This window comes from Panthera pardus, unplaced genomic scaffold, assembly GCF_024362965.1.
Source record: "Panthera pardus isolate Hobbes unplaced genomic scaffold, ASM2436296v1 HiC_scaffold_2, whole genome shotgun sequence".
Taxonomy (NCBI): Eukaryota; Metazoa; Chordata; class Mammalia; order Carnivora; family Felidae; genus Panthera; species Panthera pardus.
Window position 1 is genome coordinate 32,977,183 of NW_026526765.1, and position 17,734 is coordinate 32,994,916.

Below are 17,734 nucleotides of genomic sequence, written 5' to 3' on the forward strand. Positions count from 1 at the left end.
TAAAGGAGATGGGGCGCAAGGTGATGGGGAGGCTTGACATCCCAGGATATTCCCAACAACACTGGAGATGAAGTCCCTTATTTTCCCCCTAAAGGTCCTTAGAATGAAATTGAATCTTGGACTTTCCCTTTAAGGGCAGTGGAAAAGTGAGCCGGCAAGCATGTAAAGGCAGCCAGATAGTTTAATCCTAGTGTCCTTGCCTCACTCTGGGGTCGGGCGACACCTCTCAGGTGCTTCTCTGGAAAGCACTCCATTCTGGGACTGGAGATCCATCATGCACAAGTTTGGGATTCCAGAGGCCTCAGCTGATCCCTACTGTCAGCAAAGGATGAAATCTATTCACTGCTGGGGATTACTTACCTCCACATCATTTGTCAGCACTTGTGCGGTGATCTGGAAGGCTCTTTCTCTTTCCCAGTCTTTTTGTGAAACAAGCCACATTCGGAGAAGCTGTTGGTCAAAGAATAAATGTCCTTTCCTTAGCACTCCTCATATTCACTCATTCTCATTCTCTGGCTCCTGCTGTCTCTGCCTCTTCTGTAACGGTGCTCACCTCCCACAAACAATTTTTTTAAAATTTTTTTTAACGTTTTTATTTATTTTTTGAGACAGAGAGAGACAGAGCATGAATGGGGGAGGGTCAGAGAGAGAGGGAGACACAGAATCTGAAACAGGCTCTGGGCTCTGAGCGGTCAGCACAGAGCCCGACGCGGGGCTCGAACTCACGGGCGGTGAGATCATGACCTGAGCCAAAGTCGGATGCTTAACCAACCAAGCCACCCAGGCGCCCCATCCCACAAACAATTTTAAGAGGACTGGCCCTATGTGGTGGGTTAAATGGGTCAGGCTGGACATCTCCCTGGGAAGAGGATGAGGTAGAGTCTGGAGTGTCACCTTGCAGCACAGATGAGGGGATGTGGGAATCAGTTTGAGCAGTGGCCCTACTCACATTGAACATTTCTTGACAGTCCTCCGCTTTCACATTATCCCACATCATGGTCCTCAGCAGCCTTCCCAGAGCATCCATGGATCGTTCGTAGAGAAACTGAAATCCAAAGTGAGCATGAGTGTCAGGCTCCAGCGGGAGAGTAGAGTCCCACTGTAGTTCTTGATTTTACTCAGGCCTCACCCCCACGTACATTGATGTGCTCCTTGTCCTTATCTGTTTCGCCTTCATCTTTGAGTTTTTCCAGAGGTGGAAGGGGAAGCAGCCTCCGAATAGTCTCTTCAAGAATATTGAGATGGTCATTTAGTGAGAGCTGAGGCTTCAGTTTGCTGAAACGAGAACCATGTAGAGGGATGGACGTTAGGATGACAAACAAAACATAGCCCGGAAGAGTACCCAAGAACTGCCAACCATACCTGAAGGGGTCAGATACGTTTGCCGACGTGTTGGAATGTTGAGGGAGGTGGTGACAGAAGCAGGGAGAGGTTGGGCACATGGAATCAGACTGTACTGGTGTGCATAGTCAACATGCCTCATTTCTAATTTATTAGAGTGATGAACAAATCATCCCTAGCTCTGTGGTATTTAATCCTTTATTATATGATCTGTGATAACGTTAACCCACTTGTTTTTTCTAGTGCTCATGGGTTGTGTGTGTGTGTGTGTGTGTGTGTGTGTGTGTTGGGTGGGGGGAATTCTAAATTTGGAGCAGTGATTTTTATCCATTTCATATGTCTTCTCAGGTTATAACTGGTGTCACACATACTATAGGTACTCATGAATGTACCTATAGTAATGACATTGTAATCATCCTTCCTTCCCCCTCCCTTCCTCCCTCCTTTCTATTCTACCTCCCTTCCTTCCTTCATTCCCTTCTTTCTTTCTTTCAGGTATTTACTATAAACATCACGAAGGTATGAGCCTAGACATAACGTGGAAAAATGTAAATGTTCAATAAACACGAAAATCCCCATTTATTATTTAATAAATGTAAATCAAGACAATAAAATGCCACTTGTCAGCTACCAAATTAGCAAAGAAATTGAAAATGATGACACGGTTGGGGCAGGGTGAAATTGGTTCTCTCACAGGGGAATAAAAGTCAGTACCAGCTGGGGCAGGTCAATTGAAAGTGTTAAATATGTTGAACAGTCTTTTCATCTTTATTGTCTGGCTGACTTAAAAAAAAATCAACTTATTGAGGCAAAATTTATGCACAACAAGCTGCATCCAGTTAAAAGTGTGCAATTAAATGGGTTTTGCACCCATGAAACCACCACTATAATCAATATAGAACACCTAGATTTTTCCTTATGCCCCTTTACAGTTCATCTCTTCCTTCACTCTAGCCCCTGAAAACCGATTGGTTTTCAGTCATTAGAGATTGGTTTGCCAGTTCTATAAGTGTGCTGTCCAAACGAGGGTAATCTCTAGCGACAGGCAGCTATCCAATACCTGAGTTGTGGCTAGACTAAATTAAGACATGCTGTAATTCTAAAACACACTGGATTTTGAAGATTTTGTATGAAAAATCATGTAAATTATCTCATTACATTTGTTAAATATCAAATACACGTTGAAATGATAATATACTGAATATATCGGATTAAGTAAAATTATTAAAATTAATGTTTCTTTTCACTCTTTTAAAAAGTGGCTGCCAGAAAATTTTAAGTGACATATGTGACTTGCATTATATTTCTACTTGACGACATTATTTTAGTGCCTAGCTAACTTTTAGTTTATCTTCCACATTTATTTATCTGAGCTTTCTTCAAACTTCACGTATCTTTGGAAACATGGCAACCTGTGCCTTCTCTTAGTTGCTTCTTGCTACAGTTTAGGAGATTGTGTGGGTATGTTTTTGCATCTATTTTCCCCAGTATACAAGGCCATATTTTGTTAATGGTTATCTTTTTTGAATCTAGCTCAATGCCTGGTACATGCATGACATTGAATACTATTTATTGAACTAAATTGTCAACTTTTATAATTAAAAGTTCAGAGAGCACTTTTTGCATAAAGTGTTCACCAAAATATTATTTATAGTTTTTATTTTTTAATGTTTTATTTATTCTTGAGAGAGAGAGAGACAGAGAGACAGAGAGACAGAGCATGAGCAGGGGAGGGGCAGAGCGAGAGAGGGACATAGAATCCAAAGCAGGCTCCAGGCTCTGAGCTGTCAGCACAGAGCCCAACGCGGGGGTCGAACTCACAATCCGTGAGATCATGACCTGAAGTCCGATGCTCAACCAGCTGAGCCACCCAGGCGCCCCTATTTATAGTTTTAAAAACTGACAATTAACTATAGCAAGAGTAGGTTGATTAAATAATATGAGATATATCTATACAGTTAGTCATTAAACAGCCATTAAAAATGCTGTTTGTTACCTCAACATAATAAAGGCTATATATGAAAAGGCTACAGCTAATATCATGTTAATGGTGAAAGACTGTAAACTTTTCCTCTGATATTTAGAGGAAAATCTAAGATCAGGGACAAGATAAGGATGCTTGCTTTTGCCACTTTTATTTAACATAATACTGAAAGTGCCAGCCAGAGCTATTAGGCAATAAAAAGAAATAAAAGCCATGTAGATTGGAAAGAAGAAGCAAAATTATCTCTGTTTGCAGAAGATATGATCTTATATATAGAAAACCCTAGGGTGCCTGGGTGGCACCCTAGTTGGTTAAGCGTCCAACTTCGGCTCAGGTCATGATCTCGCAGTTTGTGAGTTCGAGCCCTGCATTGGGCTCTGTGCTGACAGCTCAGAGCCTGGAGCCTGCTTTGGCTTCTCTGTCTCCCTCTCTCTCTCTGACCTTCTCCTGCTTGTGCTCTATCTCTCTCTGTCTCTCAAAAATAAATAAACAGTAAAAAAAAATTAGAAAACCTCAACATTCACAAAAAAATTATTAGAATAAAACAAATTCAACAATGGTGTAGAATACAAAATCAATACATACCCATCAGTTGTGTTACTACATTAACAATGAATAATCAAAAAGGAAATTAACAATTCCATTTACAATAGCATCAAAAAGAATAAAATATTTAACCAAGGGAGCGAAAGACTTGTACACTGAAAACCACAAAAGGTTGCTAAAGGAAATTAAAAAAGACACAAATAAATGGAAAAACATCCCATGTTCATTGATTTGGGTGCTTACTTTTGTTAGGATATCCATACTACCCAAAGCAGATTATAGATTTAATGTAATCTCCATCAAAATCCCAGTTTTTGTAGAAATGGAAAATCCATCCTAAAATTCATATGAAATCTCAAGGGACCCCAAATAGTCAAAATAATCTTGAAAAAGGACAAAGTTGGAGTTCTCACACTTCCTGGTTTCAAAGATTATTACAAAAACCACAGTAATCAAAACAGTGTGGTTCTGGCATAAAGAGACAGACATATATAGACTAATGGAATAGAGAGCCCTGGAATAAACTCTGGGATACATGGTCACAAGGGTCCAAGACCATTCAGTGAGGGAAAGGAAAGTCTTTTCAATAGTGTTGGGAAAACTGGATATCCACATACAACAAATGAAGTTGGGACCCTTACCTTATTCCATACACAAAAATCAAGGCAAAATGGACCAAACACCTAAATGTATGAGCTAAAACTCTTCAACTCCTGGAAGAAAACTTTGAGAGAAAGCTTAATGATATTGGATTTGGCAATGATTTCTTGGATATGACACTAAAAGCACAGATAACAAAAGGGAAAATAGACAAATGGAAAATAGACAATAGACAAAAATTAAAGCTTCTGTGCATCAAAGGACACAATTAATACAGTAAAAAGACAATCTATGGAATGGGAGAAAATATTTACAAATCACATATCTGGTAAGGAGCTTATAACCACAATATACAAAGAACTCTGACAACTCAACAACAAAAAACAAAGAATCAATTACAAAAATGGACAAAAGAAGTAAACATTTTTCCAAAGAAGATATAAAGATAGGTAATGAGCATATGAAAAGATGCTGAAAGTTGCTAAATCATTAGAGAAATGCAACTCAAAACCACAATGAGATTCTAAGGATGGCTGCTATTAAAAATAAACCAGAAAATGACAAGTATTGGCAAAAATATGGAAAAATTAGAACCCTTATGCACTGTTGATGGGAGCGTGAAATGGTGCCATTGCTACAGAAAACAGTATGGTGCTTCCTTAAACAATTAAAAATAGAATTCTCGTATGATCCAGCAATCCTACTTTTACGTGTATACGCAAAAGAATTAAAAGCAAGGACTGGAAAAGATATTTAGGCACCCATGTTTGTTAGTGGAATTATTCACAAGAATCAAACCATGAACACAACCCAAGCATCCATTGGGTGAATGGATTAACAAAATATGGTGTATATATTAAATGGAATATTATTCAGCCTTAAAAAGGAATGAAATTTTGACACAGGCTATCATATGGATGGACATTATTCTAGTGAAATAAGAAAGGCACAAGAAGACAAATACTGCATGATCCCATTATATGAGGTACCTAAAATACATAGTTCATAGAGACAGAAGGTAGAATGGTGTTTGCCAGCTCTGGTGGGAAGAGGGAACAGGGAGTTGTTTAATGTGTATAGAGCTTCAGTTTTGCAAGATGAAAAGAATTCTTGAGGTTGATTTCACAACAATATGATTATACTTAACACTGCTGCACTATGCACTTAAAAAATAGTTAAGATGGTACATTTTTGGGGTATTTTACAACAATTAAAATATTTTTTAAACAAATTTTTATGCTTATTTATTTTTGATAGAGAGAGACACACACACACACACAATGTGGTGAGAAGCAGAGAGAGAGGGAGACAGAAGATCTGAAGCGGTCTCTGCACTGACAGCCCGGAGTCCAATGCAGGGCTCGAACTCACAAACTGTGAGATCATGACCCGAGCCGAAATCGGTTGCTCAACCAACTGAGCCACCCAGGCACCCCTCACAATTAAAATATTTTTTAAAAACAATGAAAAAAGAACAATGTTTGTAAAGAATGGTAATAACATGGGAATATGTAAGGTGAAATAAGGAAAGACAGGATGCACGATCGTATGTAGAGCACGATCTCAACTCTACTTAAAATGAAGAATAGGGTATAATGAATTGAAGAACACATACCAAAATGTTGAAAATAGGGGGCAATTATTATTATTATTATTATTTTTAAAGGTTTATTTATTTTAGAGAGAAAGAGAGCACAAGCTGAGGAGGGGCAGAGAGAGAGGGGGACAGAGGATCCAGGATCTGAAGTGGGCCCTGTGCTGACAGCAGAGAGCTCGATGCGGGGCTCAAACTCACAAACTTGTGAGATCCTGACCTGAGCTGAAGTCGGCTGCTCAACTGACTGAGCCACCTGGGAGCCCAAAGTTTTTATTATTTTTAAAAACTTTCTATAGTTTCTAAAATTTAACAATGAATTTGTATTTCTTTACTGCAGGGGGAAAATATTATTTTAAAATCTTGATTAAGGGGCGCCTGGGTGGCTCAGTCCGTTAAGCCGCCGACCTCGGCTCAGGTCCTGATCTTGCGGTCCGTGAGTTCGAGCCCCGCGTCGGGCTCTGTGCTGACAGCTCAGAGCCTGGAGCCTGTTTCAGATTCTGTGTCTCCCTCTCTCTGACCCTCCCCTGTTCATGCTCTGTCTCTCCCTGTCTCAAAAATAAATAAACGTTAAAAAAAGAATTTAAAAATAAAATAAAATAAAATTTTGATTAAAATTATTTTCTTCTTTAGGTTTATTTCTACTAACCAACTAAAATATGATTAGGGCTTTCGTCAGTTTTTTTTTAATGTTTATTTTTGTGTGAGAGAGAGACAGAGCATGAGTAGGGGAGGGGCAGAGAGAGAGGGAGACACAGAATCCATAGCAGGCTCCAGGCTCTGAGCTGTCAGCACTGAGCCCCCACGTGGGACTCAAACTCTTGAACCTTGAGATCATGACCTGAGCTGAAGTCAGACACTTAACCGACTGAGACACCCAGGTGCCCCAGGGCTTCATAAGTTTTTAATGGGAATATTAAAATTTGCCTACAGACCAAAGTCTAGGAAAAGAAATTTCCTTTTGCACCAAAACTTCAATCCTTATGTATCAATAAGTCTGACTCCTCTAAGTGGCTCTTTCTCCCTCTTGGTTATCAAATGGTCAGGCTCTTAGTCAGTTCTGTAAGTCTGAAAAGAGGGAGAAGCCCCAATTTGAAATAGCCCATCGATGAGCTGTGTTCACTTTGGGAAGGGTGCACTGGTGTATCCACTGACTGAGAAGTTAGTTGATCTGAAGGAGGATATTGGGAAGGAAATATTTTTCTCAATGAGAGCAAGAAAAATTCTCTAAAATTCTCTACCTGAGGTATCTAATGGCGATTAAAGCTTTCCACCGAACAGGGCTAGCTAAGGAATCCAGGGGCTCATCCCTGATGAAGTCCTGTAACACAAACAAGGAGGTGAAATATTTTAGAAAGGGGAGTTTCCACATGCAGCTGCAATACCATTGGACCACTGGGTGCCCTTGGTCCAAAATATGGCAGAGATCTGTTTGTTCCCTGGGACTGGCAAGTTTTACCCACCAAAAAAAGACAGCTCTGTGCTCTTGGTAACAGACTTTTCATGGCCTTGCCCATGTCCTCTCTGCCCACTCACCAGCATGTAACCCAGTAGCACCTCCTTATAGGAGAACTTGAACCCCTGATCCTCAGCATCTTGGACAGCAATGCCAATCTCAGTGATACTTCTTGTGAAACTCATTTGCAGATCCATGTCCTAAAAACGGAAGGATTCACAGTGCAAGCCAAAGTCTTGGGTACCACACCTGGTTCTATAAACCCAGTTCTTGACTTAGGGTTGAACTATGTGCCCAGACAGAAGTGAGAATCTGTTTCTTTTTCTTTCTCTACCTCAGTTTAGGATCAAAGTTGCAGGGAAATTGAAAAAACAAAGGTCAATTTCTACTCCTTCCACCCCTACCCCCCACCCCCCATAGATTGAGGTTCTATAAGGCAGTGGCTTTTAAACTTTTTGGACCATAAACCACACAGTAGGAAACAGTTTACAATTCCATTCTGTACTTACATTCTATCTATCTATCTATCTATCTATCTATCTAAATATAATGTATATAATAACTGAAATAAAAGTTTTATGATACTTATTGCTATGTACAATGTTCTCTTCTATTTCTTTTATTTCATTAAAAAATTTGCTGGTGCGGTCTATTAAATCTATTACATTGAAATCATAGTCTACTGGTGGGTCACAGCCCATAGTTCTAAAAATACTGTTCTAGTTTGCAGTCTAACTTTCAAACCACCTGTAACCAAATATAGCTCTATGTTTTGTCCTAGATTAAGCTCAGGGATCCTGGCTTCAGAATTGGATTAATTAGTTATATATTGGGATCCTTTCCTTTGGAATCAAATCAAGAGGACATATATGCTTCCTGCATTTCCAGGGAGCCTACTTGGTATTCAAATGTATTTGTATTCAAATATATCAAATATATTGCATACCTTATTCATCACAGACATGCCCAGAACCTGAAAACCAAAGGCAAAAGCAGATATAGAGCCGCAGTTAGAGAGTTCCCTTACACCAGCAAAAAGACCCACCCACCAATCTGAAAACAAGAGTGAAGCAGGACACGGAGTCTTGCCAAGGAGTTGGGTGCTGTTCACTCCCTCCCCTATTTCCAAAGTGAGGTCCTGTACATTGGCAGACATTTTCCCCAGGTGAGTCTAATATACAGAACGCAGCATAAAGATATCAGGCGTTTGGGTTTCAAGCCTCACAATTTAAAGAGACTCTACCAGATTTTCGTAAGAAAAAGGATAGAGGCTGTTGGCAGAAAGATCAGCGAAAAGCTATAGAATGAAAGTAATAGGGGAGCTGACTTTGGAAGGAGGTATAGTCAGTTCTGCTATGATGCTTGCATTGAAAATGCAATTTTGTTCCAGTGAAATTGATATGTGAGTAAATACTTCTGGTATATTCTGAATTTTGTGTTTGCTTATGCACAGTTTGGTCCATGACAGCAAAAGGTGAACTAGCTGAATTGAACCGCATAGGAATACTCACACAACACCTCAAACACGCCAGCTGCCTCAGTTTACCATGGTAAGAGCTGCTTCCCATACAAATCTGGCATTCTAGCTGTCCGGCTGATTTCAAACGACCCTTCTTTATACCACCATTTCATAATAACTCACAACTTTCACAATTGAATTCATGTGTTTTTAAAGGAAAAGTGACATAATTTTTTTTATAGTACTTAGATATTTCTTAAATGTTTTTTTTTTCTTAAATGGTTTTAAAAATTAGGTTCCTATTTTTTTCTGTGTCATTGATGGGGTTTTGAATGTTGTGCCCCTTACCCCATTTCCCCCACAATCCTGTGGTTTTTTGTACTATGTTGTTCTATGCTGTGTTACAGCAGAACTGACTGTACCTTGAAAATGTACAGTCATCATTATCTAAAACATCTTTATCTCTTTTCCTCTTTTATTTTTATCCTAATTTTCCTCAATGACTGACTAAAAATTAATGTAACAGAAAACATCTTCAAAAAATTTTTTTAATGTTTATTTATTTTTGAGAGAGAGACAGAGTATGAGTGGGGAGAGAGAAGAGAGAGAGACACAGAACCTGAAGCAGGCTTCAGGCTCTGAGCTGTCAGCACAGAAGCCTATGTGGGGCTTGAACTCATGAACCGTGAGATCATGACCTGAGCCGAAGTCGGATGCCCAACCAACTGAGCCACCCAGGTGCCCCAGAAAACATCTTTTTTTAAATCATATTTTTGGTTTTCATCATTGCTTTTCAAATTTTGAGTGCATCAGAATCACCTTTTCAGGAGCACGGCAAAAATACAGATTCATAGATCCATCCCTAAAGGCTGTGATTCATTAGAGATCTCTATTTTTAACAAGCTCTCCAGGTAATTGTCATGCAACTGAAGGGTGAGGATCACTGCCCTAATCCCTTTCACTGGCGTATACTTATATCTGTGATATCATGAGTTCCCTGTGATTCCATTTTTATCACACACACACATGAATAAATATCAAGAGTACAGATTTATCAAGCAGGTGGTGTGTGGAGAGCACAGAAGAGGAGGTAAGACAGCATAAGGTACCATCCCTAACATCAAGGTGCTGACAGTCTGATGTGGGAGCAGATGTGCACGTAATCGGCAGAAGCTTCTGAAACTTGGCTGTGGATAAGAATCATTTATAAACCTTTTAAAATTACAGCTGTCAGACTCCACCCCAGATCTACTGAATCAATCTCCCTGAAAAATGGTTCTGGGAAGCCGTATTTCAAACTTGATCCCAAGGTGATTTTTAGGTGGCTGACCTGGCACTAGTTAGCAAAATGGCTAAATTGACAATATATATAAAGTACTTTATTAAAGATATAAAAAGTACTATGGGGGACAGAAATGATCAGATGAATTCCAACTCAGATGTGTGGCTCTGAGGCAGGAATATTCCTGGCATGTTTGAAGAGCATCAGCGACAGCCGGGGGGATTGGTATGAATGTGTGTGTTGGGGTGCGTGTGAAATAGTACCTAATGATGTAGACTGCGTAGATTGGTTAATGATATTTTTATTCTCTTAAAGATACATGTATTGTGGGGCGCCTGGGTAGCTGAGTCGGTTGAGTGTCTGACTTTGGCTCAGGTCATGATCTCACGGTTCAGTTCTATGAGTTGGAGCCCCACATCGGGCTCTGCACTGACAGCACAGAGACTGCCTCAGGTCTTCTGTCTCCCTCTCTCTCTGCCTCTTCCCTGCTCATGTTCTGTCCCCCTCTCTCTCAAGAATAAATAAACATTAAAAAAATTTGAAAAGATACATGTATTTCACTTACTATTTGTGAGGCACTGTTTTAGGTGGTTTATCTATACCACGTAAAAGGTTGAACAACTACCATTAGTAACACTTCAGAGACTATTGCAGGGAAGTAATGAATCTGTAATGCCCTAATGAGGTACTGGAGTAATTATTTTAAGTTTGATTCGAGGGAGACTGCTATGGGTACTTACCTAGGAAGGTATCATGGGACATGAACTGCCCAAAGTTTTGGAAAGAAACAAATTACCTGACCCTGTTTTGTTATGAAAAAAAATTTTTTTTGTCTTACATTCTCATCTTCCAAATATACCAGGTCCTGTCTTGCCTTTGGCCTGTATCTTTTGAGCATGAATATTCCCAAGAGGTGAGCCCCTCCAAGGTTTGGGAACCCCAGACTAGAAATCCAGGCAGCCCTGTGCTAGCCATTACCTGAGAGCACTGGCCATAAAGAAATAGGACTTGGGATACGATGTCTTGATCGAGCCTGGTGAGGAGTTGACCCTTAGGAGCATGGAGGGCCACAGCTCCGTAGATTACCATGACATCAGTCTTGGTGAGGCTCTTTTTCCCAGAAAAAATACCCTGAAAGAGAGACATAAAAACTATGATGGAAGGTGTCGCCTTCCTTCCATGTTGTTTCCTAATTCTATGGACCACTACAGGGATTAAGAAATGAGACTGCGATGATGAAAATTAGTCTAAAACTGATACCCTTGCTTGGTCAAATTTAAACACCCCAAACTGTGCTGTGGATCTATCAGGCTTTAAAAAAGAGGTCCCTGTGGGAAAGCGTGTGTTAATTTTTACTTATTACATCTCTTTCCTTCAGGGGAAGCAGAGTGTACACAATGGAAACTGACCAGGAGGCCTGAACAGTTGGTAGAGGGACAAACCTAGGCACACACAGAATTCCTTAGGACCTTTCGAGTCAGCAATAGTGATAGAAAATGGAGTAGATCTGTCAGATAGCTGGTCATGCTACAGGGCCTGGGCTCAGGCAATTCTCACCTGGACTACAGACCTGGGGACAGGAAGAGGCTGTTCAGTGATGGGATCAGTGTCGTTTGCCCTTGCAGTGACCAAAAGCTTTGGGACAGAAAGTTGTTCTTTTTACCTTACATCGATTCATGAAAAACTTTTCCCGATCTTGGAATGTCTTAAGAACTTTTAAGACAGTATCCAAGTGAGTCTCAGCGCAGTATCCTAAAATAGATGTTATTCCCTAAAGTCAGAAAAGATAGGAGTTTTGAGTTTAGCCATTCACTTATTCAACAAATATTTATGGAACCCCTATTATGTGTCAGGCACTCTTCTAGGTGCTGGGGAGACAACAGTGAACAGAACACACGGAACTCCCTTTCCTTGTAGTGCACACAACCAGGGGGAAATGACAGGGGAATAACATTAAATAAGCACATAAATTTGCTAAATATGTAAATATATAGTATTTCAATGGTGAGAAGTGCTATGGACAGAAGGAAAACAAGAAAAGAGAATAGCACTGTAGGTTGGGGCATTTTCAATTTAAACGGGTGGAAGTCTTCATTAACAGGGTAACATTGAGTAGTGTTCTGAAATGAATGAGGGAGCAAGCCATTGGACTGGGTGGGAAGGAGAGTTCCAAACAGGATGGGGGAAATGGTGTTAGAAATAATTCCAAGAGCAATAAATGATCACATCAGACAAGGAGAAGATAAATAATAAAAAAGCAGTCTCAAAAGTTCAGTAAGTCTAGTGGTTTCTGACCATTTAATATGGAAGAGAGAATCCTAAACATCTTAAAATTTCTGAGGACAATGCATAACAAAATACACTACAAAATTTTTTTTATACTAGGTGGTCTTTATTAGCCTGGGAATTTTTAAAATTTATTTTTAATTTTTTTTAACACACATACTCTCCTTCCTCCACATTCACATATACTCTGCAGCTTAGGCCAGGGTAGGGAATAGGTAAAAGTGCTTTGAAAAAGCTCTCTAGGTTATGCTTATGTTTTCTCTAGGTTGAAAATCAATAGCATCTAAGGTTATTTTCAGCTTGTAAATTCAATGATTTTGATATTTATGATTTTTTTTTAAACATTTATTTATTTTTGAGACAGAGAGAGACAGAGCATGAACGGGGGAGGGGCAGAGAGAGAGGGAGACACAGAATCGGAAGTAGGCTCCAGGCTCTGGGCCATCCCAGAGCCTGACGCGGGGCTCGAACTCACGGACCGCAAGATCGTGACCTGAGCTGAAGTCGGACGCTCAACCGACTGAGCCACCCAGGCGCCCCTTGATATTTATGATTTAAGTTAAAAAATCAAGGCCAAAATATACTAAAAATACTTTTTATTAAGTAAGAATAATTGAAATTCATTTTTCAATACTTTCACAAACCTGGTTAAATAATGAAGCATTGATCCTGGGATGCAAGTGTGGTTCAATATTCACAAATCAATGAATGTGATATACCACATCAATGAAAGGGTGAAAACCTTTTCAATAGATGCAGAAAAAGCATTTGACAAAGTACATCCATTCATGATAAAAACCCTCAATAAAGTAGGTTTAGAGGGAACATACCTAAACATACCTAAACATGAAAAATCCAGAGCTAACATCATACTCAATGGTAAAAAACTTAAGAGCTTTTCCCTTAAGACCAGGAACAAGACAAGGATGTCTACCCTCACCACTTTTATTCAACATAGTACTGAGAGTCCTAGCCACAGCAATCAGGCAAATGAAAGAAATAAAAGGCATCCAAATTGATAAGGAAGAAATAAAATTTTCACTATTTGCAGACGACATGATGGTATGCATAGAAAATCCTAAAGACTACCAAAAAACTACTAGAAATGGTAAATGCATTCAGTAAGGTCACAGGACACAAAAACAGTATAGAGAAATCTGTTGCATTTCTACACACTAATAATGAAGTAACAGAAAGAGAAATTAAGAAAACAATTCCATTTACAATTGCACCAAAAATAATAAAACACCTAGGAACAAACTTAACTAAGGACATGTAAGACATGCACTCTGAAAACTGTAACACTGATGAAAGAAATTGAAGACAGCACAAACGGGAAGCTATTCCATCCTCATAGATTGGAAGAACAAATATTGTTAAAATGTCCACATTACCCAAAGTCATCTACAGACTTAATGAAATCCCTATCAAAATACCGACAGCATGTTTCACAGAACTAGAACAAATAACCTTAACATTTGTATTGGAACTACAGGAGTGCCTGGGTGGCTCAGGCAGTTAAGCCTGCAACTCTTGATTTCGACTCTGGTCTTGATCTCATGGTTTGTGAGATCGAGCCCCACATCAGGCTCTGTGCTGACAGCACGGAGCCTGTTTGGGATTCTCTCTCTCTCTGACCCTCCCCCACTCATCATGTTCTCTGCCTCTCTGTCAAAATAAATAAATAAACATTAACAAATTAAAAGAACCTATGCTTATTTCACAGTTGTCCCGTGTCTATAAAAGATACTAAACTTCAAAAAAAAATTGTATGGAGCTACCAAAGACCCTGAATAGTGAAAGCAATCCTGAAAAAGAAGTATAAAACTGGGGCCCTTGGGTGGCTCAGTCAGTTGAGCATCCGACTCTTGGTTTCAGTTTAGGTCATGATCTCATGGTTTGTGGGATTGAGCCCCACGTTAGGACTGCTTGGGATTCTCTCTCTTCTCTCTCTGCCCCTCCCCTCACTTGCTCATCGCTCTCTGTTAAATGCATACACAAACATTAAAAAAAAAAAGAAAAAGAAGTTATAATACTGGAGGTATCACAATCCTAGATTTCAAGATATACTACAAAGCTGTAGTATCAAAATATAGACACATAGATCAACAGAACGGAGAGCCCAGAAATGAACCCATGATTATATGGTCAATTAATCTTTGATAAAGGAGGCAAGAATGATGCTGTGAAAACTGGACAGCTACCTACAAAAAAGTGAAACTGGACCACCTTCTTACACCATATACAAAAATAAGTCAAAATGGATTAAGGACTTAAATGTGAGACCTGGAACCATAAAAATCTCAGAGTAGAGCATAGACAGTAACTTCTCTGATTTCGGTCATAGCAACATTTTTCTTGGTTTATTTCCTGAGGCAAGGGAAACAAAAGCACAAATAAGCTATTAGGACTACATCGAAATAATTATATATATATATTGGGCTTTTATATATATATATATATATATATATATATATGTATATATATATATATATATATACATATATATATATATATATATATATAATTTAAATTCCAGTTGGTTAACATACAGTGTAATATTAGTTTCAGGTGTATAATTTGGTGCTTCAACACTTACATACAACACCTGGTGCTCATTACTATAAGTGCCCTCTTTTTTTTTTTTTTTTTTTAATTTTTTTTAATGGTTATTTATTTTTGAGACAGAGAGAGACAGAACATGATGGGGGAGGGTCAGAGAGAGAGGGAGACACAGAGTCCAAAGCAGGCTCCAGGCTCTGAGCTGTCAGCACAGAGCCTAACGCGGGGCTCAAGCTCACGGACTGCGAGATCATGACCTGAGCCGAAGTCGGATGCTTAACCGACTGAGCCACCCAGGTGCCCCTATAAGTGCCCTCTTAATCCCCATCACCTATTTAACCCACCCCACCCCCCACCTCCTCTCTGGTAACCATCAGTTTGTTCTTTATAGTTAAGTCTATTTCTTGGTTTGCTTCTCTTCCCCCCACCCCCCATGTTTTTTGTTGTTGTTGTTTCTTAAATTCCACATATGAGTGAAACCCAATAGTATTTGTCTTCTCTGACTGACTTATTTTGCTTAAGATTATACTCTCTAGCTCCATCCACCTTCCTGCAAATGGCAAGATTTCATTTTTTTTTATGACTGAGTAGTGTTCCATTACGTATATATACCAAATCTTCTTTATCCATTCATCAGATAGACATTTGGGTTATTTCCATAATTTGGCTTATTGTTAATAATGCTGCTATAAGCATCAGGGGGCATGGATCACTTCTAATTATTATTTTTGTATTTTTTGGGTAAACACCCAATGCAATTACTGGATCATAGAGTAGTTCTGTTTTTAACGTTTTGAGGAAGCTCCACACTGTTTTCCACAGTGGCTGCACCAGTTTGCATTCCCACCAATAGTGCAGAAGGGTTCCCCTTTCTCCACATCCTCGCCAACACCTGTGGTTTCCTGTATTGTTAATTTTAGACTTTCTTACAGGCATGAGGTGATATCTCATTGTAGTTTTGATTTGCATTTCCTTGATGATTGCTGAGTGATGTTGAGCATCTTTTCATGTGTTTGTTGGCCATCTGGATGTCTCCTTTGGAGAAATGTCTTTTCATGTCTTCTGCCCATTTTTGAACTGAATTATTTGTTTTTGGGGGGTATTGAGTTTTATAAGTTTATAAGTTCTTTATATATTTTGGATACGAACCCTTTATCAGATATGTCATTAGTGAATATCTTCTCCCATTCTGTGGGTTGTATTTTACTTTTGTTGATTGTTTCCTTTGCTAAACAGAAGCTTTTTATTTTGATGTAGTCCCAATAGTTTCATTTTTGCTTTTATTTCCCTTGCCTCAGGAGACCCATGTAGTAAGAAGTTGTTACAGCTGATGTCAAAGAGGTTACTGCCTGTGTTCTCTTCTAGGATTTTAAGGGTTTCCTGTCTCATATTTAGGTCTTTAATCCATTTTTTTAATTTTATTTTTTTAAATTTACATCCAAATTAGCATATAGTGCAACAATGACTTCAGGAGTAGATTCCTTAATGCCCCTTACCCACTTAGCCCATCCCCCCTCCCACAACCCCTCCAGTAACCCTCAGTTTGTTCTCCATATTTAAGAGTCTCTTATGTTTTGTTCTGTTTTTATATTGTTTTTGTTTCCCTTCCCTTATGTTCATCTGTTTTGTCTCTTAAAGTCCTCAGATGCGTGAAGTCATATGATTTTTGTCTTTCTCTGATTGACTAATTTCAGTTAGCATAATACCCTCCATTTCCATCCTCCATTTCCATTTCCATTTTCCTTGCAAATGGCAAGATTTCATTCTTTTTGATTGCTGAGTAATACTCCTTTGTAGATATATACCACATCTTCTTTATCCATTCATCCATCAATGGACATTTGGGCTCTTTCCATACTTTGGCTATTGTTGATAGTGCTGCTATAAACACGGGGGTGCATATATCCCTTCTAAACAGTACACCTGTATCTCTTGGATAAATACCTAGTAGTGCAATTGTTGGGTTGTAGGGTAGTTCTATTTTTAATTTTTTTTTTTTTTTGATTTTCAAGTTTATTTATTTATTTATTTATTTTTATTTTTTTATTTTTTTATTTTTTAATATATGAAATTTACTGTCAAATTGGTTTCCATACAACACCCAGTGCTCATCCCAAAAGGTGCCCTCCTCAATACCCATCACCCACCCTGCCCTCCCTCCCACCCTGCCCTCCCTCCCACCCCCCATCAACCCTCAGTTTGTTCTCAGCTTTTAACAGTCTCTAATGCTTTGGCTCTCTCCCACTCTAACCTCTTTTTTTTTTTTTTTTTTTTTCCTTCCCCTCCCCCATGGGTTTCTGTTATGTTTCTCAGGATCCACATAAGAGTGAAACCATATGGTATCTGTCTTTCTCTGTATGGCTTATTTCACTTAGCATCACACTCTCCAGTTCCATCCATGTTGCTACAAAAGGCCATATTTCATTTTTTCTCATTGCCACGTAGTATTCCATTGTGTATATAAACCACAATTTCTTTATCCATTCATCAGTTGATGGACATTTAGGCTCTTTCCATAATTTGGCTATTGTTGAGAGTGCCGCTATAAACATTGGGGTACAGGTGCCCCTATGCATCAGTACTCCTGTATCCCTTGGATAAATTCCTAGCAGTGCTATTGCTGG

At 39.1% G+C, this 17,734-nt stretch overlaps 1 protein-coding gene across 3 annotated transcripts in view; it reads right to left on the reverse strand.

Annotated features, from left to right (window-relative positions):
* The window catches only part of MROH2B (maestro heat like repeat family member 2B), a 78,377-nt gene that overhangs the window by 19,347 nt on the left and 41,296 nt on the right, over positions 1-17,734 (reverse strand). For all 3 annotated transcript variants that reach the window (XM_019464260.2, XM_019464261.2, XM_019464259.2), the window contains 8 exons: positions 11,926-12,033; positions 11,241-11,393; positions 8,468-8,494; positions 7,602-7,721; positions 7,307-7,386; positions 1,140-1,275; positions 950-1,045; positions 361-450 (listed from right to left, as the gene is read on the reverse strand). In XM_019464260.2, the coding sequence (XP_019319805.2) occupies positions 361-450; positions 950-1,045; positions 1,140-1,275; positions 7,307-7,386; positions 7,602-7,721; positions 8,468-8,494; positions 11,241-11,393; positions 11,926-12,033 (810 nt within the window). The remainder of the gene's footprint in view (positions 1-360; positions 451-949; positions 1,046-1,139; positions 1,276-7,306; positions 7,387-7,601; positions 7,722-8,467; positions 8,495-11,240; positions 11,394-11,925; positions 12,034-17,734) is intronic.